We start from the raw sequence: 25,355 nt of genomic DNA on the forward strand, positions 1-25,355 counted from the left end.
TTATCCATGTGCATTAACAATAACGTATAAATTGTTTGGTGACGCTTATCTCTTAACCACACATTGAAGGACTCTACAATGTTAGTTGTCATTTTATCCCATCGTTTTTTAAGAAACTTTGACATTGCCCAATGTTCAGGATTGTTTTCCGCAACCCATTTTGCGAGGCTGTCATTGAAGCACACAAGTTTTTCAAATGCCTCGTTGTGGTCTATCTCCAACCTAGCATATGCAATGTTGTCCAAAAGTAACAAAGCATCTTCTTTCCCTTTTTTTCCTCTAATGTTTTGCTTATTCAAGAAGCTAGAAAAGTTTTCATTTGCATGTCATAACAATATGCATGATTTCCTGTCCCGAACAACTCGGAAACACTACGCAAGATTCCCTAATGTCTATCTGATATAATAACAACTTCTTTACCATCTAAGACTCCCTTTAATTTCTCCAAAAACCAATACCAGTCCTCATAATTTTCTGAACTAACCATACCAAGGGCTAGAGGGAACATTCCATCATCTGCATCATATGCAATGGTGGACAAAAGAGCCCCCTTATATGGTCAGCTTAGATGGCAAGAATCAATAGTCAATACTAGTCGACACCCCATGATGAACCCTTGAATTGAAAATGCATGGGCAATGAACAATTGCATGAAGTGACCTTCATGGGAAGTGTACACAGCAATTGTGCCGGGGTTGATTTCCCTTAGCCTATGGCATAACCAAGGGACAAGCGTGTAGGACTCACGTGAAGCTCCATATGTGCGCTCGTTTGCCTTTTCTTTAAGGTGTCATACTTGGTTATATGTCAATTGAACTCCATGATCACGTTTAAAATCCTTACAAATTTGACAGGGAAGATAGTCTAGAGTGGTTCTAAACACATCTTCAACAACAACCGCGTCTCTCTTTGAAGAAACCTTGACCTTGGATGAACACTCATCCTAAGCGATATGATTATGATTCACTTGGTCAGTATGAACTCGCAAGATGACATTTCCCTCTACAACGTGAGTTGTTATCTTTTAAGGACAACCCTCAACTGAACACTTTACAGACATATGCGTAAGGGAATTTTTCTTGTACTTGTATTCAAACCTTCCACCTAATGACATTTGGTAAATTGTGTTGCGAAACTCCTTAGCATTTTTAAATGTATGTCCCGACCCTAATATTGTCTCACGAAAACAAATCGATTCCAAAAGGGTGTACTCACTATCTACACAATGCGACGCAAAACCTATTGATAGCATCATAGTATTAGGAATTGCATCGCATGATGCATTAAAGGAAGGAAATGGCGCAGGTGGACCTCTACATTTACATACATTAACATAATTAGACTACGTGATGCGTAAAATTGATATTCACAATATTTTAAATAGACATTCATGTTAAAGTCCACTACCCAATTGCCAACTCTGTATTCGGTATATTTGCTTCAATGGCTTCCACACAGGGTAAGTCTACTAGGTATACATTTGCAAAGTCATCACTGTGGGAAACCACGTTATCCAAGTCATCCTCATCTTCTAAATCTTGGATGACTCTGGGGTTGAACTTGAGGGTTTAGTGCATCTTCATCGCATCAAAGGAGATGTCGAATTTCTCTAAGATTTTTTTGGTGAATTCTTCAAATGACATTCCTTTATATATGTGGATACCTTTGCTTCTTCCACCCACGTATTCCCATTGCCCATCATTTTTTTGGACAAGTTTGCCTCCCACGAAAATGTAACAATATATCCTATTAGTTGTGTCCATCAACCTATACAAACATAGCACAAATTTCATATTATAGAACAAACAATTGTGCATATTATAGAAAATGGGGTTGATCTTCTCTCTCATGTGGCCTTTTGCTTTCAAGTTGACATTATTATTAGTCGCCATGTCAAGTTTATCAGCCATCATTTATACATATACTTTTCCTTTTGTTACTTTACTTATTCTGTTTTTTCACAAGTTGGTTGACTCTTTCTCTGTTTTTGCATATTGTTATGACCCTCTGGATCCTAATGGGAACATCACAGTTACTTTTGACACTCATAAATGGACAGATGATGGCAATGTGGTAAGTGTTTTGACTCATGCTCAATAGTCAACTTCAAATTTCTCTGAATTTCATTCTGGTTGAATTGTATGCTGAAAATAATATTGACTTACATGAGTTTGCTATTCAACATCAGTGAATAGTAAACATGGATTGTTGGAAACCATTTTGGATTTCAATGAGAAATCCCTTGATTCATTTGTTATGTATTGAATCCCTAGTTGTTGGTCTGATTTAATAGAATTAAGGGACATTGAACTAGCTTTGAACTAATTTGTTTCTTTATTTGCCATTTATATTCATGTTAGCTACAGATTTCATGAAGTTGGAAATGATAATCTATCTACACATACTAAGTAGCCCATAATATCTCATACTATAGGGTCACCAAAACTTGGGTTTTATCGAAGAAAGTTAACAAACGAACTATCGTACTTAACTAGACTACCACACGAGGAAGCCAATATAATGCTAAAAGATTTTATTTGAACCAAATGAGGAAAAATATGTCTACAAAAGGAAAATCAATTTGCATTGACTAATCATATATTAGAATCAAATTGCACGTAGAAAACAAACTTCTTAAATGAATATGCAATGCTAAATCAAACAAACATCAGTGAACCAAGTAAAATGTAGGCAAAATCAAAAAATATTTTTATGTCATTTTCATCATCACCATTATCGTTCATTCCAATTGCGGGTTGTCATATTGATGGAGAAACAAGTCAATCATGGTGACATCATAGGTTAATAAAAAGAAGTGGGTTTTCTATGTCAAGCCTATCAATCATGTAAATTGAACACAAACATAATTATCTAAACAAAAACTGTTGATACCACAACATGCAGCTACAATTAACCTATGAAGATCCTCACTATTTCAAACTGTGAGCCATGTCTTAGAAACACCATAACCCACAATGAAAGATGACTATCAAGAGATCAAGTCATCCACACAAAATAAAGAGTTGATAATCATAATGCTAAATCAAAAAACACCCAATATATATATATATATATATATATATATATATATATATATATATATATATATGTTAAACCAAAAAACATTAGTGACGGGGTTTAAGCTTAAAAAAAAAAGACCGTTTTACCTGATGCTAAGAGAAGCTCCCTCCTCAATTCAAACAATAAGCAACCTCCAGAAAGTCCCACCAAACATCAAATATCCAACAATGCTCAGCACAGAGGGCACAGTCGATGGGGATCGATCAAGGAGCAATATATGGCAAACTGAAATCGCAAGATAAATTAGGGCAATGTATTTGGGCTAAAATCAAATGGTCCGGATAGCCGAAATGAAGCATAAAATGAAATTGTTGAACCTACTAACCTCAACTATCAACTACTTCACCACGGAGCCCAAATCCAATGGTGATCGTCGACGCCAATAAATCAATAGAGATGAAAAACTCCACTACCTACACCTAAAACCAGATGGTCGGGAAATACGAGATCGAGAGATAACGAGATTGGCACAGAGGATTAGGGCATTCTTTGGGCGGAAGCGAGGGACGAAGTTGGGAATGTGAAAACGCCTAATGCAAACTCCAATTTGGGAAAAACAAAGGGAGAAATCCAACATGGATTTTAGATTTTTTTTTTTTTTTTTAATACCCAGGAAAGGGCATTTTCAGCACATTATACATGGGATATCCTTCTTATCAATTTTGAGATTTTGTTTGGGTGGTGGGCTTAATTTTGTAACATCTATGGACCAATTGTTAATTTTTGAACCCAACTGGGCACAAAACACAATTCTCCCAAATTATTATAAATATCTCATGGAATGAGGACAAATTAAATAAGAGGAGTGAGAGAGGGAGAAGAAGAAGACAACCAAAAAAGAAAAAGAAGACAGCATTGTAAACATAGAAAGTGGAAAGTATTGGAAATATTTCATGAAATCGGAGTAAACAACAAAACAAAATTAAATACTTTTCATCCCTGTTTCCTACTTCTATCATAAAGTATGGATAGACATATAGATAGAGATGAGGAGAAGGAGGAGAAGGAGGATCACTCAGCTTTCACCAGTCCTGCAGTGTGTTCTGGTGGTGTAGCATATGGTAGGATGTCATTCTTGCTCCAAAAGTGTGGGCAGATCCATTTTTTTTTCCTTTTTTCATCTCTGTCCTCACTGATTCGTTTTGGATTTCCATCAGTATTTATCAGTGGGCTTGGTGTTAGTCAAAAGCCACCTATTTTTCTTTCCTTTTTTTCCCATATATTAGAATGAAATGTTGTTGTCCATTTTAGGGGAAGGCGTTATGCTGAACTGAATTGTGCGAGGGGAATGAAAATTAATTTAGGGGTTTTTTTCCTCCTCTATTTTTGGCTCTCTTTCATGAGGGTACAGATTCTCTTTTTTCTCTCGGAGTGTTTGGATTGTTTCATTCCATTTAACTATTTTTGCAGCATATTCCGAGTGTTATAGGTATTGGGTAATCAGTATTACAGAAAATGTAATATAATTTTGTACTATGTATTTTTGGACTTGGGGTAGGACGAGTTTAATTTATGTAGATTCATGTCACAATTCTCCGCCTTCAATGCATTGATTTCTCCAGATTTTGATATATATATATATATATATACAAACTGCAATGGGAATAAAAAGGATGGTTGTTTCTTCAAGAATTCTGAGAAAAAAAAAGGTGGTGGTGGGGGGGAAGAGAGGTTTGAGGAGGCCATTGGGACTTTTATCAGTTCTGTGTCTTTTGTTTTCAAGTTGTAAGAAGTCCCTGTTATGCCATTTGCTATGTTGTTTGTGTCCAATTTTCAGTTGAAAGAGTGGTAGATTAGAGAAGGAGGAATGGCTCAGACATCTGGATGCAGCTCTGGAGATGGTAGATGGTCTCTCAAGGGAATGACTGCTCTTGTAACTGGTGGAACTAAAGGAATTGGGTTTGTGATGTTACCTGTATTTTATGTCTTTGGTTTGGACTATACCTTCCTTCCCATATATAAATGTATGCATCAATTATGCAGGCATGCAATTGTGGAAGAACTGGCTGGACTAGGAGCAACCATACACACATGTTCTAGAAAAGAAACCGAGCTCAATGAATGCTTGAAGGATTGGAAAGCTAAAGGTTTTGGAGTGAGTGGTTCAGTGTGTGATGTATCCTCTCGGGCCCAAAGGGAGAAGCTAATGCAGACTATCTCTTCTGTGTTCAATGGGAAGTTGAATATCCTTGTAAGTTCCTCTAGCCTGTAAAGTTCCAACCTGTGATCTTACACAAAATTTGTTGAACTTACTACAATTGAGTTCCCCTGCTTGAATTTTTGTTGGATTCAGATCAACAATGCTGCTATAACTATTCAGAAACCAACAGTAGAGGTCACAGCTGAAGAGTTCTCAACAATCATGGCCATAAATTTTGAATCTGTGTATCATCTGTCCCAAATCGCACACCCCCTTTTAAAGGCATCAGGAGCCGGAAGCATTGTATTCATCTCCTCTGTTTGCGGCATAGTGGCACACAAGAATATCTCTGCTTATTCAGTAACCAAAGGTATTTCATCACATGATCCGTGGTATATTCCAAGTGCTAGGAGCAAATTCCTATTTAAGAGAGCAATACCGAACATGAGAAACATATAGAATTTATAGCGGTTCTCTTCTAAAGGGAGAGCTACATCCATTTTACCATTGTAGATTTTCATTATGAAAAAAAAAACCTACACAACGATCTCATGTCTTACAATAATCATCTCTCCTCTAATTTTCCACTGAGAAAACAGTCACCATGCATGTATAAAATAACTAAAATATCCCTTTGATTGATTCTCAGTCACCAGGAAAAGTGTATATTGTAATTAGCAAGGCTCCACACAACTGAACAGCAAGTCCTTGGATTGACCATCTGCCATTATCATTTTGTGATTTTTCAGGAGCAATGAATCAACTTACAAAGAATTTGGCATGTGAGTGGGCGGAAGACAATATTAGAAGTAATGCAGTTGCTCCTTGGTACATCAAAACTCCGATGGTGGATCAGGTAATTCAGTTGCTCTATTTTTTTTGTCTGGGAAAATTCCATAATCAATTCCTCTCTCTTTGCTGTCTTTTGCATAATCTGGGTTGCAGATGCTCAGTAACAAAACCTTTCTGGAAGGGGTGATAAATCGAACTCCACTTCGCCGTGTGGGAGATCCGAAGGAGGTGTCATCTGTGGTGGCATTTCTCTGTCTACCAGCATCATCGTACATTACTGGACAGACTATTTGTGTTGATGGTGGCATGACTGTTAATGGGTTTGAGCCAAACCTGCTCTAGGAACATCGATCATATCATGCGTGATGGTGTTATAGCCTTTGGCTGGCTTATGTATGGGAACTGTCTCAATAATTATAGCTTCATTGTCTGGATCCCGTCCCTTTTCCTGAACAATCTGCTTGTGATGGTAATTTTTTTTCTTTTTTTTTTTGGGTCCTTTGAAAACCTTGCTGCCTGATGCTTATAATAATTGTTGGAAAGTTTGCTAATTTTTTATTCGAGTTCAAATTTAAAGTTTTCAGAAGTTACTTATCATTCGATGAGATTCTTGTGAAGGGCGTTTTCTATGGCCAGGTTTACCCTGTTTATAAGGATTTAACTCCATACATGAATCATACCATATCATAAGTGAACAAAATTATAAGATTGAAAATACCATGCCATAACCACTGATACATGACCATTACAAAGTTAATTTGTTACTTACATAATTTTTTTTAGTAGAACAACTTCAATATATATGTTATTACTTATTTCTCCTTTTTTGGATTTTCATAATATTTCTCTGAATTTTGATTAATTTCTATTTTATCATATTTTTATCTTAATTTTTATATAATATTTTGATATGTCCATAAAATTTAACTAATAATATTTTTGTAATTTCTAATATTATTAAGGATAAGTAAACACAAATTTTTATAGTAGTTCAATACACCTTGCCTACATTTATTTTCCTCAAGTTCCAACCGAGTAAGGGTCACTATCCTTAAAGCTTCAATGAAGATTTCAATGTTTTACACTTGGATTCCAACTCCAACGAGTGCTATAAGATCTCTTCAAGTATTCCTCAACTTGAAGTTTTGAATATATACAACCTCACTTCAATAATTAATGAAAAAAAAAAAATACTCCCCACTTAACTCAACGTACAAATACAAAGAAAAGTTATGATGAATCAAAGGAGCACACTAAAATGATTTGCAAGTGAAAATCAATGCACTGAAGAAGAAAATAAAAGCTTTTAATGAGAAGCTAGTGGTTGGGAAGATGATTGCAAGTATTCTCACACTTATAAATGAAATGGAATTCTTTATTTTTAGGTTTTTAATCTCAAACACCAAAAACACAAAAATGTGGCCTTATCCAGTTGAACTCCTGTTTGATCAATTGACTAGCTATTGGACATTAAATCCACAACAAGTAATTATTGAACCTCAATTGAGATAACTTGCCCCTCAATCAGGAATGCAAGCTCACTAGAAAAGATAGAAGAAAACGTGTCCTCCACGGTCGATACTCAATCAAGAAAATGTAATCAATCGATTGATTCCATGTTTAGTTGAGTCGATTTACTAATTCCTCAATTGGTTCACTCAAATTGGCCCAAAAACCTATTTTTTTTTCAATTTCTTTTACTTCTAACAATTAGACAAGGTCTTTTAAGTACATTACTAGGTCAAGTTTGAAAAAGTTTACATAAAATTCAAGTGAAAATACTCGATTTTTAATGAAAAATAAAATTTTAATGCATAAATTGAGTATTGAAAAATGCATGGTTTAATATGAAAGACCTACGTGCACCATCCATTCACCTTACAATTAAATCCTAGGCTTGAATGGCCTTCACACATGCTTGAATTTGCATTCCTTTGATCTTTTGATGATTATCTTAAATTTTCATTTGGTTTTCTTAATCATAACCTGAAACCTATCTTGATTTTACAGTCATTATTAACTTAACTATGGTTTGTTATTATTAAAATGTGATTAGGAGAACCCATCAGGTAATAGAAATCATATTGAAGTTAGAAATATAAATCAAAGTATGATTTCTTATTTCATATCCTAAATGATATTTTTTTAAAGTTTAATATCAAACACCAAATGAAAAATATTTTTCAATATATACATGTTTCTGAATGACTAAACTTTGAGGATAATGAAGAGCATATGATAGTATTTTATCTACTTTCTTGAACTTGCATAGATGTCTTATGAATATAATTCACTTTTTCCTATGAAGTCTTTTTTCCCTTATGAAGCCTTTTTTCTAATCCCCAATTGAAAGAGGTTACTCTTATTTATGGGTGATGTTAAGAGATTAAATTTGGAATCCCTAAGATTTAATTATTAATTCAAAGAATTTGATCCTTAATTTTAAAAACATGTCTTCTTCATTTAGAAAATTTGTCAATAGTGAAATATTTTTTTATAATTCCTTTTTTACATCAATTTGAAAATTTATTTCCTCTATTTAAAAAATTCGTGAATAAGAGAATATTTTTTTTATTCACTTTTAACTCTAATTTTTTTATTTAATTTTCTTCTGTAATACTTGAATTTAGACTTTTCAAATTTCGTCACAGTGTCATCTTTTAAACTGCATATTACATGTTCAATGAGTCATACTCGTCTCGTATTCCTCGGTAATAAATGAATGATATTGGTGGAATATATTTTGATGTAATTATTCATGGAGTCCTATTCAAATATTAAATCATTTTCACTGTATCATAGACATGAATGATTCCACCCTAAAAGCAATAGAGAAGAAGAGAGAAGAGAGAAGAGAGAAGAGAGAGACGGGGAGGGAAATACGTACTGCATGATTTTTCGTGTGTGAGGTTCAATTGCACCATTGATGGAAATATATCATGTGACTTTTTCTTGCTTTTTGTTGGCCATATTGTTTTTTCTAGATAACATGACTTGATTGATGTACACTCTATATTTTAAGGGGGAAATTATCACATGATGCATTATTTATAAAATACAAATAAAAAAACATCAATTTTCATGAAGAGTTCATTTTAAAAAAAAATAATTATGATTTCATGCATTAGAATAATGTTTACCTTACATTACCCAAAAATATTCTTATATGTATTTTGGTCTTAAAGTAACACTATTTTTTACTTAAGTGTCTTTACGTACAGGTTGAATGATATATCATCTTTATGTGAATTGGACTGATATGGGTGATAATCCATATACACATATAAGAACATTTTCGAATAGTATAAGATAGACATTGTTTTAATACATGAAATGAAAATTATTTTCTCCAAAATATACCCCATAAAAATGATTTTTTTTAGTTTTCTTTTCATTCATATTTTTTAAATAGTACATATTTACATAATTCACCTTAATTTAAAATATATCAACTTTAAGTATAATTGCATTATATATAAAATCAGTGAAAATATATAATTTTAAAATTAAATTTAAATATATATTTTATTTATATCATATAAATATATATAAGAATAAAAAATTAATATTTTCATCTCATAAATTACATTAAAAAAAAAATCAAATGTACATTATTAAATATGATTAATTAATAAGATTATTATATGGGTACTCTTTATTACTAATATTTAAAATTAAAAAAACAAAATGACTATATAATGATAAGATGATATTTTTATAAATATAGCAAAATGACATTATTCCAAGTACATGCAGTGATATTAACATTATTGTAAAAATAAGGAGTGATATTATTATAAATATTTCTCACTATAATAAGATAAATAAGTGTATCAAAATAAATATTATTGTAATATAGTGAGTAATATTATTATAAATATAGTTCTGCATGTTTATTTTGTTTTCAAGTTATGAGAAGTCCTGTCAAGGTTTATGTCATCTGTTGTGTTGCTTCTGTTCAATTTTCAGTTCAAGGAGTGGTAGAGGAGAGGAGGCATGGCTTAGACATCAGGATGCAGCTCTGGAGATGGTAGATGGTCTATCAAGGGAATGACTGCTCTTGTAACTGGTGGAACTAAAGGAATTGGGTAGGTCTTACCTATTTTTATGTCTTTGGCTTGGACGACTATACCTTCCTTCCTATATATAAATGTATGCATCAATTCTGCAGGCATAAAATTGTGGAGGAATTGGCTGGATTAGGAGCAACCATACACACATGTTCTCGAAAAGAAACCAAGCTCAATGAATGCCTGAAGGATTGGAAGGCTAAAGGTTTTGGAGTCACTGGCTCAGTCCTTGATGTCTCCTGTCGAGCCCAAAGGGAGAAGCTAATGGAGACCGTCCCTTCTGTGTTCAATGGGAAGATGAATATCTCATAAGTTCCTCTAGTCTGTAAAGTTCCAACCAATGTTTTCAGAACCGGACCAGTGATCGAACCGGAAAAATTACCGATTCACGGTTCATCGGTCCGACCGACGGTCGAACCGCTATTGAACCGATGATGTAATAAATATATAATTTATATATTATATAAAATTAAAAATAATTATAAAAATTAAAAATATATAAAATTATAAATTTTAATAATGTTTGATTTTTATATTTGGTATATTAAATTAAATGATAAAGTTTAATATTTTAAATTTTATTAAATAGAAAGATGTAATATTTAAGAATGAAGATATATTTAAGATGAAAAAAATTATATATTTAATTTTATCTTTTTGTCTTTGTATTTTATTGTTTTAAAATTATTCTATTAATTAATTTATATTATTTTTTATAATTGTTATAAAAATAAACAGGAATTTAAATATTTACATTTCTTTAAAGATTTTATATGATAAAAATTTGAAATAAAAACATTAATGTTAAGTCTTATTATATATATATATATATATATATATATATATTTTAACAACATTGCAATGATATGGTTCAAAGTCCTATTCCCAGTCCCACATCGGAAGCACATGAATTCCATGTGCTTCAAGTGCTCTATAAATACCTTGCAACATGCATAGCAAACTAAACAAGCCAACAAATTGGGCTTAAAGGCATGGCCTAAGAGAAATGTTAATAAGCTAATGTTTTATTTGATTGGGCCCAGTTGTTTAAACCAAGTATGGGCTTATAATTAATTTGAGTTTCGAAAGTTATGGGTGTAGAATGGACTCAATGGATAATGGGTCTTTTAATATTAAACAAATTTTTGTAGAATATAAAAAAGAAGGCTTGGCTGGTTCGTGAAAAACCGGATGGTTTGTCCAGTTTGACCGGTGGTTTGAACGGTTCAATGCCGATTCGACCACAAAACGGTTCATTGAGACGGACCGAACCGGAAAGTTGACCGGTCGGCGGTTCGACCGATTGGACCGGCCGGTCCGGTCCGGTTTTTAAAACATTGGTTCCAACCTATGATCTTACACATACTCTATGAGTTCTCCTGCTTTATTTTGTTTCTTTTTTTTTTCTTTTTTTTCTTTTTGATATTCAGATCAACAACGCTGCTATTATTATTCAGAAACCAACAGTAAGGGTCACAGCAGAAGAGTTCTCAGCGATCATGGCCATAAACTTTGAATCTGCTTACCATCTGTCCCAACTCGCATACCCCATTTTAAAGGCATTAGGAGCGAGTATAGAATGAAGACTAAATGGACTGAAGTGTTCAGCTGGATACCATGTATCTTTCATATTGTTTTATACTAAAATATTACAACTGAAAAGAGTTTATCATGGAGTGCAACACGCACAAACATAGGGAAATAAGCCTAGCATTACGATTGAATGTGTTGTATAGGAGCTTAATGTTACAATTGAACGAGCTGAGAGCCAAAAGACTCGGACAAGTATTAGACACTCTTAACACCCACCCGCAAATTGATGGGGAAAGAGTCACCAGCAATTTGGAACGCAAATAGTTGAAACGCATGGCGATCTGGCCCTTGGTAAAAACATTTGCCACTTGATCCTATGTAGAAATATACCTTACTTGTATGTCTTTGTTCATCACTTTTTCTCTGATAAAATGATAATCTACCTCCACATGTTTAGTCTTAGCATGAAACACCAGATTTGAAGCCAAAGCAATGGCACCTATGTTATCACACCAGAGGATTGGCGAGGAAGATAGTGAAACATGTAGTTCTAGCAGTAGCATTCGGAGCTAATATAATTCAGCAGTAGCTGTAGGGACCGCCACTAACAGTACACGTGGCAGGCCACCCTAGCCTCGCAAGGCACTCAGTCGGTGGACACGTGGCGCATCCCACCCTCTGTCCGGACGATTGCATGGACTGACACGTGGCATGCCCACCCTCTGTCCAGACAGTCGCATGGGATGACATGTGACACAAGCCACCCCTTGTCTAGACATCCAGGCCAAACCCAGTAGTTGGCGTCCCAAACAAGATTCCTGACCGCATTTCGCGGACAATCATTACTCATTTCACCAAAGGCATACTCAACAAGACCTTCTTGGGTCTCTTCAGGCGACCTACCACGACCTGCCCTACGCCACCTGGAGAGTGAAAAGACAAGGGTGATAGCAAATCATCCCTCCAACAATCTCTGGCAACCGCCTACAGGATAATGATGGCTCTGCCACTCTCTGAGCACCATCATGACAGCCAAAAAGTCTTCCCACCATTCAAAGGGACGAAACTCCTAGCACTATAAAAAGCCCCCGATGACCCAGTCAGAAGGGGGGGAAGGTAAATATTCCTAAGAAAAAGGGGCCTAAAAATATTAATATGGGAGAAAGCAAAACTAACAAAGGCATCGAAGGGTGTGTCCGGACCTCCTATCCGGACACTTTTTGCAGGGCAAAGGAATGAAGCATCATCTTGAGTTGAGGAGGTGAGCACATCAGGAGATTGCAGCGGCTCTGGTGACTCTCGTCGTCAACAGTCATACGCTGAAAATTTTGGCACGAGAAACCCTCTTGGGGGCTCATAATTGATAATACGCGAGCTAAAAGGTGTGGAGAGCATGTCGTCCAATCGTCTACTGATGGAGCCTAGGGGGTTCATTTGATGAATTTCCTCTATTTTGTCGTAGTGCTTGATGTGGGAGATTGCCCCATGTGATGGGTACAACTGGGGGGTTAGGATACGTCTCCCAGGTCGCGGCCATAGGTGACCTATCCTTACCATGTGCCTGTGGTCCCAGCCTCACACGCATTGCGTTAGATAACTGGGGTCTCTTGTCACGTTACCTCTTTGATGAGACACGAGTGGAGTCCAAGCTTTCGTCTTGTGGAGCATGATGCGTAGGTAAGAGTCGTTCACCAAGCCATTCATCGCGCATATCAGGGGTGACCCCGGCCATTCCAGGATATGTAGCTCCCTAGTTGTGCCTAGAGTTTGCCCCTTGACCTCTCAATCGCTGGTCGTGAGGAGGTCCCGATGAGGAAACCTGGATTCATAACACATCATTTTCTTCCCTAAGCCTCCTTTCTTGGAGCAGGGCCTACACTTGCCGCTCACTTTCCAGCTGTCATTTTTCCATGGTTTCACGCTAGTCAAAATAGCCCTCATCTCCCATGGCTAATGAACGGCTTCTAGAGGGTGTGGACATCTTCGCAAATGCTAGTTTCCCATAAACGACGCCAATGTTGACGGTAGGAGTCACCAGAGCCACTACAATCTCCTTATGCGCTCACCTCCTCAACTCAAGATGATGTTTCCTTCCTTTGCCTTGCAAAAAGTGTTCGAACAAGAGGTCCAGACACATCCTCCGATGCCTCTGTTAATTTTGCTCTTTCCCATATTAATATTTTTAGGCCCCTTTTTCTTAGGAATATTTACCTTTCCCCCTCCCCCCCTCTCCCCCTTCTGACTGGGTCGTCGGGGGCTTTTTATAGTACAGGAGCTTCGTTCCTTTGAATGGTGGGAAGACTTTTTGGTTGTCATGATGATGCTCAGAGGGTGGTAGAGTCATCATTATCCTGCAGGCGGCTGCTAGAGATTGTTGGAGGGATGATTTGCTATCACCCTTGTCTTTTCACTCTACAGGCGGCGTAGGGCAAGTCGTGGCAAGTCGCCTGAAGAAACCTAGGAAGGTCTTGTCGAGTATGCCTTTGGCGAAATGAGTAATGATTGTCCGCGAAATGCGGTCAGGAATCCTGTTTGGGACGTCAACTACTGGGTCCAACCTGGACGTTCGAACAAGGGGTGGCTCATGTCACGTGTCATCCCATGCGACCGTCCAAACAAAGGGTGGGCATGCCACGTGTCAATCCATGCAACCGTCCAGACAAAGGGTGGGATGCGCCACGTGTCCACCGACTGAGTGCCTTGCGAGGCCAAGGTGGTCTGCCATGTGTACTATTAGGGGTGGTCCCTACAGTAGCCAATGTCATAGATCTGTACTTAGCTTCTGTACTGGATCTAGAAACCATATTTTGTTTCTTGGCACTCCAAGATATGAGATTCTGGCCAAGAAACATACCATATCGACTTGTAGATTTTCTATCATCTGGAGACCCTGCCTAATCTGAATCACAAAAAGCATTTAAAGATATGGATGGAGGAGTATGTGACAATCCATAATCAATACTGCCTTTGAGATACCTAAGTACCCTCTTGACTACACACCAATGTGGCGCACGTGGTTTGTGCATAAATTGACATAACTGATTAACAACATAACTTATGTCAGGACGTGAGATGGTGCAGTATTGAAGCCCGCCCACAATTTGTCTATATTCGTAGCATCTTGTAAAAGGTCTCCTTCAGCCAATAGTTTGGATCCTGACGTGGTTGGTGAAGAGAGAGGTTTGGCACCGATCATTTTAGTCCTATTCAATAAGTCCGAAATATAGGTGGACTGGCGCAAATGAAGTCCTATATGATCCCGTGATGCTTGTACCCCTAAAAAGTAGCTGATAGGGCCTAGATCTTTTACATGAAATTCGGACTTTAATTGTTGAATAAAATTAGTGATAGCCAAAGTATTTGAACCAGTCACTAATATGTCATCAAACGTAGATTAGAACAAAAATTTTATGTTGGGCATTATGCAACGTGAATAGAGAATAATCAACTTTAGACTCAGAAAAGCCAAGTTCAATGAGTTGCTGAGAAAGCCGTCTAAACCATGCCTGTGGTGCTTGCTTAAGGCCATATAAAGACTTGTGCCTGCAGACAAAATTTGGTTTAGATTCATCAATAAATCCCCGTGGTTGCTCCATTTACACTTCTTCATCAAGACTACCATGGAGGAAAGCATTTGACAAATCCAATTGCTGAATTGGCCAATTGAATGTTGCTACTAGTGATAAAACCAATCGTATGGTAGTTGGCTTTATTACTGGTGAAAAAATCTCATGATAGTCAACTCCACTCCTTTGATCAAATCCTTTAGCCACAAGTCTCGCTTTGAATCTCTCCACACTACCATCCTGTTTCCTTTTAATTTTGTAGACCCATTTATTCTGAACCATGCACATGCTTATTGGGAGGTCTAGGACATAAAGACCACGTACCATTTTCCATCAGAGCATTGAATTCCTGTCCCATAGCTGCACGCCACTCTGGATGAGACACTGCTCTTGTAAAGCAAGTAGGTTTCTGTTTATTTAAAATACTGGAAAACACATGCACGGGATGTCGAGTGGAATAATAAACCTTATAGTCGGGAAATTGTTTGGGTTTATTATGACCTGTCTTGGATCGTGTCATAATGGGTGAGGTAACGGGTTGGCTGATGAGTTCCAGATGAAGGAGAAGGCATCGACAATTCAATATTTGAATTTTGAGTGGGCGAATCTAATGGGTGAGGTGCTGGAGAATTTATAGGAGCTTGTGGGGAATTACCGCTGGAATTGGATTCATTCTCAACATTATGAATGCGTGAGTTATCCAATTCAAATGTGAGAGGTTGACTTTGGCTTGACTAGTGTAGTATAGGATCATTACACAATAATATATTTGATAAAACCGGAAAGGAGCTTACCTTCGAAGGAGTGTTTGGCAGCGCACTCTATGAGGAGTTTGAACTTTCGGCCATATCCTTAGATGGAAATTGGTCTTCATAAAAAAATTACATCCCTAGAAATATACACTCTACCAATGCCTAAATCTAAGCATCGATATCCTTTCTGGTTAGTCAAATATCCTATGAATACACATTTTTTGCTTCTAAAGGTCGACTTATGTGGCTGGTAAGGTCTTAAGAACGGGTATGAGGAACAACCAAAGACACGCAACTATGAATAATTCAGTTCTTTGTTATATAACACGCTATATGGATGCCTTTGTCCTAAGACTTTTGGTGGTAACTTATTATTAATTAAGGTGGTGTTTGTTTTTTTATTTAATTCTAAATAAAACTTAATATTTAATAGTATTAAATATTAGGTTGTTTGTTTTTGTAGTATTTTATTTCTATTAAGTATTAAAAAGTAAAAAAAAAAAAAAATCAATGTATTATTTTTTCTATTTAAAAAAAGTTACATATTTTGGTCTTTTCTATTTAGTAAAAAGTTTATAATAAGTCATAAAAAAATATAAAAACAATTAACCTAAATTCTGAAAACAAATTATTTTCAGTAAAAAACCAAAAAAACAAATACCATCTAAATAAACTGTCATTTGAAAAATGTCAACACAATATCGTTTATGTAGTCCTGATTGAGCAAGTAAAGTTATTTCCATTTCTTGTATGTGTCAATGTTTCCAACAATTCCATTTTGTTAAGAGGTATGAGGACATGTTAGCCTATAGAAGATCCCATGTTCAGATAGGAATTCTTTAAATTGATTGGATAAAAATTCTCCACCATTGTCGGTTTGTAATTGCTTAATGGAAATAAATGTAGCAAATACACGACTTATGATAAAGGGGATACATCCAACTGAACCTGGAAAAATCGTCAACAAAAAGAACATAATAACGACACCCACTAACAGACGGGGTAGGTGAAGTCCAAACATCTGAATGAACTAATGATAGAGGTACGGCAGACTGATGGGTTGACTCATGAAAATGTAGCTGTTTTATCTTCCCTAATTGGCAAGAGGAACAAAAACCCAACTTATTGATTGAATTGGGTAAAGACAAAGATTTTGTGCGAGCTAAAGACTCTAAAACAAATTTAGACAGGTGTCCTAGCCTAGAGTGCCAATGGTTCATCGAGGTAGTAACGCCTATGGTAGTCGTTAGACACTGTAATTTATTCTGAAGACTCTTGTTGCCAGCAATAGGATACAACCCATTTTCAACCTGCCCGTGGAGTAGCGTTTGCCCTGTCTGATTCTCTTTCATAGTGAAGTCAAATCCAGTTAGTATAAAATAACAATTGTTGTCTAAACAAAATCTATTTATGGATAACAAATTGGTTGAAGCATGAGGACAATGGAGAATATTTTTGAGGTTGAATTTGGTTTATCCTTTTTGTAAAGATGTCGAACCAATGCTTTTAATTAACAAACCGGAACCGTTACCTACAGTCACGGTGTCCTGTCTAGTGAAGGGCTGCTGATGAGTGAGGTTCTCTGCTTCTGATGTCATATGAGCATTGGTGCCACTGTCGGCATACCAAACTTGGTGCTCATAAGCAGCGTTGGATTCAGCCACCATTGCTGCAAGCTCGGCAGGAGGATGTCGATCTTGGTATGAATAATCAAATCTATGGTAGCAGTCAAGAGCCGTATGACCTGTTTTCCCACATATTTGACATATTGGTCGATTTCCTGAGGCATATTGTCCCTGATTTGGCCTTGTCGCTTGTGTGTTCTGTGGGACATTGGAGGGATCAGCATTCCGAGGGTTTGATGTTTACAGAGTTGTTTGCATGGGAAGCTTCTTTTTTTGTAGGAGGCTAAGCTTCTGCTTACTGGTAGTAAGTGTAAAGTGTGTGATATTGGAGGCCAAATGCGCACGCTAGGAGTCAATCAATGCTTCATAACTCATAAGCTCAGCATTGAACTCATCAATGGTTAACTCTGTCTCCCGAAGCAAAATTGTATGAAGTAATGAACAGGGTTCAAAGTATCGGCCAAGTCGGTTCAACTAGGCCAAGTTGTATCCACCTCAACACCTGCCGCGACGAGATCGATACCAGATACGGTATTATGCACGAACTCGATTGGGAATCGGTAAGACTCAACTGACTCGTCTAAGTTTCCGAGTTAATTCAGTTGACTCGGTTAGGTTACAGAGAATTAAAAAAAAAAAAAATCAAAGATTGTCCTTTCAAAAGCAAACACATATTCTAAAATTTTAAACCATCAATGAGAAGATCAAAGAAGACAAAGAAGAAAAAACCTAACCCGTGACCCGTTCAGAAATAAGCGAAGAAATCACCAAAGGATAAGGGCATGATTTAGGATTTACTTACCTGATTTTCCTCAAAATCGAGCATTATCGGAGGGTGGAGCTTTGGTGTCAGCGATGGTAGCATCAAGTGGACTGAATCTTTCATCAGCGACATCGACAAGACAACCCCCTCTTGGTCAAATTGCTCCCCCTCCCTTGTTGGGTTTTGCACGATTGCAAATTTGCAATTGCTGGTGGTGTTGTGGGTCTTGACTCTTGACAGCAATGGTGGCATGCGAGGGTGGGAGAAGGTCAAATTAGTAAAGTAAAAAAGCCTTTTATATGTATTTATGAGATATGATTTAATAGTAACATATTAGGAGAATTGGGTTTCGATTTGCTAAAGTAAAATGATATGAAAGGTATGGATGAGGTTTAATGATAAATTAAAGTGTTTATATGGCAATGTGAGAATTAAATCCTCAATTTTTAATATTATCACAAATAATTTTGAGCTAAATGTGAAAAAAAAAAATTGTTTTATTAAATTTTTCAATTTATTCAATTATATCTATTTTTTAAAATTTATATAATATTTTATAATTTTTTTAAATTTCTAATTATCTTATTTTGCGTATCGTCCAATACCGACACCAAGACCGATATGCCGCGACTTTGAACCATGGTAATGAAGGGATTGAACTCAAGTTGCAAACCACCGATAATGTAGGAGATTAAATCTTGGTCATCTACAGGTTTACTGCTGCAGCCCATTAATCGACAAAAGCCTTAGCGGTTTGAAGATAGTTAGGAATGGGGCGATTACCTTGTGAAATTGTCTGTAGCTGACGCTATATATGAGTGATCCTTGATCGTGATTGGCTGGAGAAGCGAGTCAACAAAGTGTTCCACACTTTGTACGAGCTGTCCAAGCTATATACACTAGAGACCAATGTCTCGGCGATAGAGGAAAGAATACAACCAAAAAGAGCTTGGTCTATCCAGAACCAAATACCATACGCTAGATTTGGAGTGTTGTCAAGCAAATTCTTATTGGGTGTGGGTTTAGAACCATCCACAAACTCCAGCAGAGAATTGCTTCTTAGAAATGGCAGAAACAATGATTACCATCCAAGGTAGTTGGGTCCTTCAAGCTTGAAGGAGACAGGTAAAGGATAATGTGGGTTAAAGGATCCGTTAGTGTCGTTATTTTATATTAAAATATTACAACTGAATAGAGTTTATCATGGAGTGCAACACGCACATACAGAGAGAAATAAGGCTAACAATACGATTGAATGTGTTGTATAGGAGCTTAACGTTACAATTGAACGAGCTGAGAACCTAAAGACTCAGACAAATATCAGATACTCTTAACAGTGGGAAGCGTTGTATTCATCTCCTTTGTTGCCAGCATAGTGGCAGTGAAGCATTTGTCTACTTGTTCAGTAACAAAAGGTATTTCATTACATGATCCATAGTATATATATATATTGCAAGTTCTTGGGTTCTGGCCCTTGTGGCCTTCTCGGCATGTCATTGTGATTTTTCAGGAGCAATGAATCAACTTACAAAGAATTTGGCATGCGGGTGGGCGGAAGACAATATTAGAAGTAATGCAGTTGCTTCTTGGTACATTAAAACTCCGATGGTGGATCAGGTAATTCAGTTATTCTTCTTTTTTGTCTGGGGAAATTCAATAATCAATTTCTCTCTCTTTTCTGTCTTTCATATAATCTGTGTTGCAGATGCTCAGTAACAAAACCTTTTTAGGAAAGGTGATAAATCGAACTCCACTTTGTCGTGTGGGAGATCCGAAGGAGGTGTCATCTTTGGTGGCATTCCTCTGTCTACCAACATCATTTTACATTATTGGACAGACTATTTGTGTTGATAGTGGCATGATTGTTAATGGGTTTGAACCAAACCTTTTCTAGGAACATCATACATATGTAATGGTGTTATAGCCTTTGGCTGGCTTATGCATAGGAACTGTCTCAAAAATTTTAGCTTTCTCCGATGCTTCTTTGTCTGGATCCTGCGTTTTTCTTCAATAATATGCTTGTGATAGCAAGGCCCTTTTTTTTTCTTTTTTTTTGGGTGTCCTTTGAAAATCTTGTTGCATTATGCTTGTAATAATTGTTGGAAAGTTTGCTGATTTTTTATTTGAGTTCAAATTTAAAGTTTTTCAAAAATCATATTATTGGATGTGATTCTTGTGAAGAGTGTTTTCTATTAAGGATGATAGTTTTGCGAGCTATCCAGGTAACCCGCCCTACCCCTATTAGGATGGGTAAGAGCAAGTGATAATTAGGAATGGGATGAGTTTGGAAAAATTTTTAAAACCCAAATCGGGTTCAAGGCGGGAATAGGTTTTATACCAACCCATCCCACCAAGTTACAAATTTAGCCTTCAAGTTTTATAAAATACCAAATAACACTCTATAAATAGTTTCTTTTATTATTGTCCCACCGCTACTCTCTCCTCATCATTCCCCTCTCCTCTCTACATATTACCTTTTTCTACCTTCATAAATTCATTTTCAAGGATGAATCCAAGAAGAAAAACAAAATCAAGAAGCGTTTGTGGATAAACCATTTTCTCCTCTTCAAATAGAAGTGGAGTCACAATGATGATGGGCTCCATTGCGATAGTGACAACTTTGTCATTCATCAAGTGCCAAAGCCTTCAATCTCCAAAGCCTTTTCATCTTTTGAAGGTGTTTTGATTTGGTTTTCAACCCTAGTTATATTTTAAGGTTTTGTCTAGTTGGATTGTGTAAAAATATTTGATTTTTTTTTTAAATTTTGGATATTTTTTTCTTTCTAATTTGAGTTGTGATTTGATAATCAACTTACATCCCATATTGCTCCAAGTGTGAATCTATCTGTCTCAAACCCATTCATTTTTTTCCCAATATTTTCTTTTTGCAAGCCATTGCAATCTCTCAAAATTTTTGTTGTGTTTTTTTGCTTTTTTCATAAAAGTGTATAGGCATGAAAACTGTGAATTTGTTCATAGAGGATTTTGTGGATTGGTGTAATGTTGTTGGTTTTGGGAAAATCATCCTTCATATCCAAACAAAAATACATATCCAGGTTGGAACATGCGGGGACGGGTTTATCATTTTTTTTTTCTGTAAACAGAGATGGGTACTCATCAACATGCCCTAACTCGGGTTTGGGACGGGGATGGGAAAAGATTATATAATTGGGACGGGAATGGGATAGGGGTGCCCCCGCCCAAACCCGCCTCTTTGTCATCCCTTTTTCTATAACTATGTTTACCATGTTATAAGGATTTAACTCCATACATAAATTGTACAATATATCACACATTGATCAACCAAAGAGAGATTCAACAACTAAAAGAAAAATCAATTCTTTGGGATCTTTCCTTTTTTCAAACAAAACAAACAGAAATAGAATCAAACAAATTCCCGAAATGCCTTTTTGGATATTCCTTAATGACAATGTCCCAACTATTCACGGAATGTGAAAAATAGATGATTATTCATATGGTTCTAGAAGAAATTGAAGAATTTCTTGGAAATCCTACATGATCCATTCATTCTTTTTTCTCTAACAAATGGTTAGAACTTCATTTGGGTTCAAATCCAATTGAAAGGTCTACAAGAGATCAAAAATTGTTGAAGAAATAATAAGATGCATGTTTATTCCTACTTTTGAAGCTATATGTTTGCATTTTTATCCAATATGGGATGCCGCATCTGTTGATAAATAGTTATACAATGATGGTCCTTATGAGCTAATTGTCCTACACTTCTTACTTAGTGTAGCTTGTTACATGGGTCGTGAGTGGGAACTTAGTTTCCATTTGGGTATTCACCCTTAGATTGTTGTTACATATTCAACTTTTGTTACAACTATTACTGTTGCTTTCTTGATCTACCCAATTGGTCAAGGAAGCTTTTTTCAATGGCATGCCTCTAAGTGAAATAAAAAATAAAAAATCATAAGATTGAAATATGCTACCACAAAACATGAAATCCCAAAGTCAAAAAATCATAAAGTTTTTCCATCTTGCAATTGAATATTTGAATTTCTCATTCAAACTTTTCAAAACCTTTGTTCGATTAAGATGCAAAATAACACAACTATGAATACATAACATTAAATGCATCATATCATATGATATTAGTAGTGTCACATTCACTTTCATTGACGCTTTCTGTTTGGAATATTTTCATTGCTAAGTTAGATCATTTTTCATAATAGAACTCTCAAGTATTTTTATTTTTTTTTCAAGGTGTTATAATTTTCATAACAATGATCATTTGCAGATATGGAATACCAATTGACTCAAGCATCATAAAAGTGCATTTCATAAACCGATCACCGTTACCATAGCATACTTTTCAAAATCTATTAAAGCCTCTAAACTTAGTCAATGCATGGGCATGCTATCCTCCATGATTTTTTCTATTGGCAATAAAAAAAGGGTTTTACATTATTCATCTAATCACTGATTTTTGAAGAAAAATTTTCTTGTGAAAATAATGGTAACATGTTTCTCAATTGAACAAAGCTTGGTTAGAGCAAGTAAAGAATAATGCAAATCGCAAATTGTCTTTGCAAACTACTGCAATTTATTGAGAAAACTCTATTAAAATGTTTTAGAAACTCAAATGTCTTCAAATGGGTTTTAAGGAAACAATTCAAACATGCATTTATACTCTTATACCTTTGTATACTTTTCATACCAACAAAAAAAAGTGTCTCCTTAAATTCTCCAATCATGAAATTTAGACATTTTCATTATATCTTCAATACATATTCAAATTCTTCAACCATGTCATTCATGGATATACTCTTAGCAAAATGATTAGTAAAGTCTTTAGTATAAACTTATGAGCACTATATGTGGCGGATAGAAATGTGAAAAAATAAAAAATAAAAAGACACCCGAGAAAGATGACTTATCAGAGGTATAGCAAAATAATTAGTAAAGTTTCAAGTATAAACTTATGAGCATTATACATGATGGATATAAATGTGAAAAAAAAAAATTAGAAACGCCCAAGAAAAATGACTCATCAAGGGTATAGAAGAAGAGCAAAAAATACTTAATAGTGAAAAATGACCCACGCTTTAGGGTGAAGATATAAAAAGTAAAAAAACATGAGTTTCGAAACTTAATAGTTGTATTTATTTTTTTATTTTGTAATGCTCTCTCTATATATTTGTATAATATGTAATTAAAAAACCATTTTTTGAGGCATTAATAAAGGTTAACTTTTAAAAAGAACTTAGAAGTTACATCCTTTCAAATAAATAACTTTAAATTCAAAAGTTTATACTAAAAATATTATTTTAAAAATTCAATATAACTTAAATATATTAAAATTATATCTTAAAAAACAATTCTAATACAAATTTTAAAATTATTTTAAAAAAAAATTCAAAATCCCTTTCTTTGGAAGTTAAAGCACCCGTGTCTCAAGCTTTCCACTTCCATGAGTTCCAACTCAATCTTCGTACTCTTCAAGCATAATCAATACCTCAAGAAACCATACTACAGTCCTCAATCATACAAATACAATCATGCACTTTGCTTTCAAAGTCGTGCAAACTTTGAATTTGCTGAGGTGGAGATTTTTATACTCAATTAAAAAGAGAACATGAGATTCAATTTCACTCATGGAGAGGAGAGACGTAGGTTTACTCAAAGTTAAGATCTAATTTTCTAATAATTAGGTTTTTAATTATCATGGCTTCACACATTTGCTAGGTTCAGTGATGATGAATTTCCCCAATTAAGGATAATTGAAGAGGTAATTTGAGGTTGTCTCTTTCTTACATGTAAGCTTCAATGGTGGGATCCGTTGTTTTATGTGATGTATAAGGTTAATTGCACATGCATCAATGATTGGGGTTGGGTGGAGACTCAGACTCGACCCAGGCTGTGTAGAGTGCTATCAATTGTGGGGATGGGGGAATGAGTTTGGAACATGGTGGATTGGAATTGTCACCATTACACCACTTTTGTCCCTGCGTGGAATGTCACACGCTGGAGGGTACGGGGGTGCCTATATGATTGAAAATTGATGCGGCCTGGGTTCACCATAAAAATCAATGAACCCCAGTCCGACACAGCCCTCTGGGGTGTGGCCGTGTGGGTGGGTCGGCCTCCTGTAGTCCAGGCTTCCAGTCTCCTTCCCCTTATTTAAATATATATTGGTAGAGTCATAGAGAGCAGGGCCACAGGGGTGTTTATATTGGTCACGTTAACATTCGTCTGTTGTTACGATGGTGATAACTGATAAGAGAATCCGAGGCCCCATGTCCTTTGATTTATTGGAGTCGTGTAAGATGTGGTAGCGTAATAAAATCATATGCCCATTTACTCCACTTTCGTCTGCTTTCAAAATTCCCCTGCTCATTTATATGTGATCTGGAAAGAAAAAAATCAAAAAAGGTGATTGATATTTTAGGAGGTGGAGGTCCAAGGAATCTCCATCATAGGCCATACAGATGGTTGGTGTTCTCACCACCTGAATTCCATATCCGTATTCATTAGGTTTCACTTTTCACTCTTTACTCAGAGAGGCTCCATCATTATTAGAATACTTAGAAACTTGAAAGGCCTACCCCCACCACCAACTCCCCCATTGTAATTATAAATATATTGACTTTCGAAATTGCTCTAATTTCTAAACAGTACCCTGACTGGAACCAACAGTGGGCATGAGAGTGGAGGAGCTGGCGTGGCTGGACCCCATCCCCTCCTTACTTCCCGATACATGCAGGGTTCTGGACTTGCGGCCAAGTGTCCAAATGTTTGCTAAAAACTAAGCACTCTGAGAGCCCTGCGCTCGCCGCGTAGCTCCCTTCCCCACTTTTTCTCTATTCTTTCTTTTAAAAAAAGGGGCTCTCACTGGTGACGAAGCCCCATCTGGCGTCACCCAGCACTCTCTTCCCACTCTTCACATTCCTCACGTGCCTTCCTCGTGATCCTCCCCACCATTCTATGCACTTCCATCCATCATTACTACTCTTACGCCTCCTGCAACCGAAATTTCAATTAAAAAAACGAAATTTCTATTATAAAAAAA

At 36.1% G+C, this 25,355-nt stretch overlaps 1 protein-coding gene and 1 pseudogene across 2 annotated transcripts; both read left to right on the forward strand.

Annotated features, from left to right (window-relative positions):
* The first annotated feature begins 3,990 nt into the window (after positions 1 to 3,990).
* LOC100855239 (tropinone reductase homolog At5g06060) lies at positions 3,991 to 6,564 on the forward strand. 2 transcript variants are annotated; one of them, XM_010652689.3, is made up of 6 exons: positions 3,991 to 4,142; positions 4,859 to 4,980; positions 5,065 to 5,272; positions 5,375 to 5,591; positions 5,971 to 6,077; positions 6,167 to 6,564. In XM_010652689.3, exons 2-6 carry the CDS (start codon positions 4,889 to 4,891, stop codon positions 6,353 to 6,355), a joined length of 813 nt encoding a protein of 270 aa, XP_010650991.1. In that variant the 5' UTR covers positions 3,991 to 4,142; positions 4,859 to 4,888; the 3' UTR covers positions 6,356 to 6,564. The 2 variants fall into 2 exon arrangements, with proteins under 2 accessions (XP_010650991.1, XP_019076095.1); XM_019220550.2 differs by lacking the exon at positions 3,991 to 4,142 and adding an exon at positions 4,170 to 4,426.
* Positions 6,565 to 8,689: 2,125 nt separating this feature from the next.
* LOC100241521 (tropinone reductase homolog At5g06060-like) lies at positions 8,690 to 20,216 on the forward strand (annotated as a pseudogene).
* The last annotated feature ends 5,139 nt before the right edge of the window (positions 20,217 to 25,355 follow it).

This window comes from Vitis vinifera, chromosome 6 (genome assembly GCF_030704535.1).
Source record: "Vitis vinifera cultivar Pinot Noir 40024 chromosome 6, ASM3070453v1".
Taxonomy (NCBI): Eukaryota; Viridiplantae; Streptophyta; class Magnoliopsida; order Vitales; family Vitaceae; genus Vitis; species Vitis vinifera.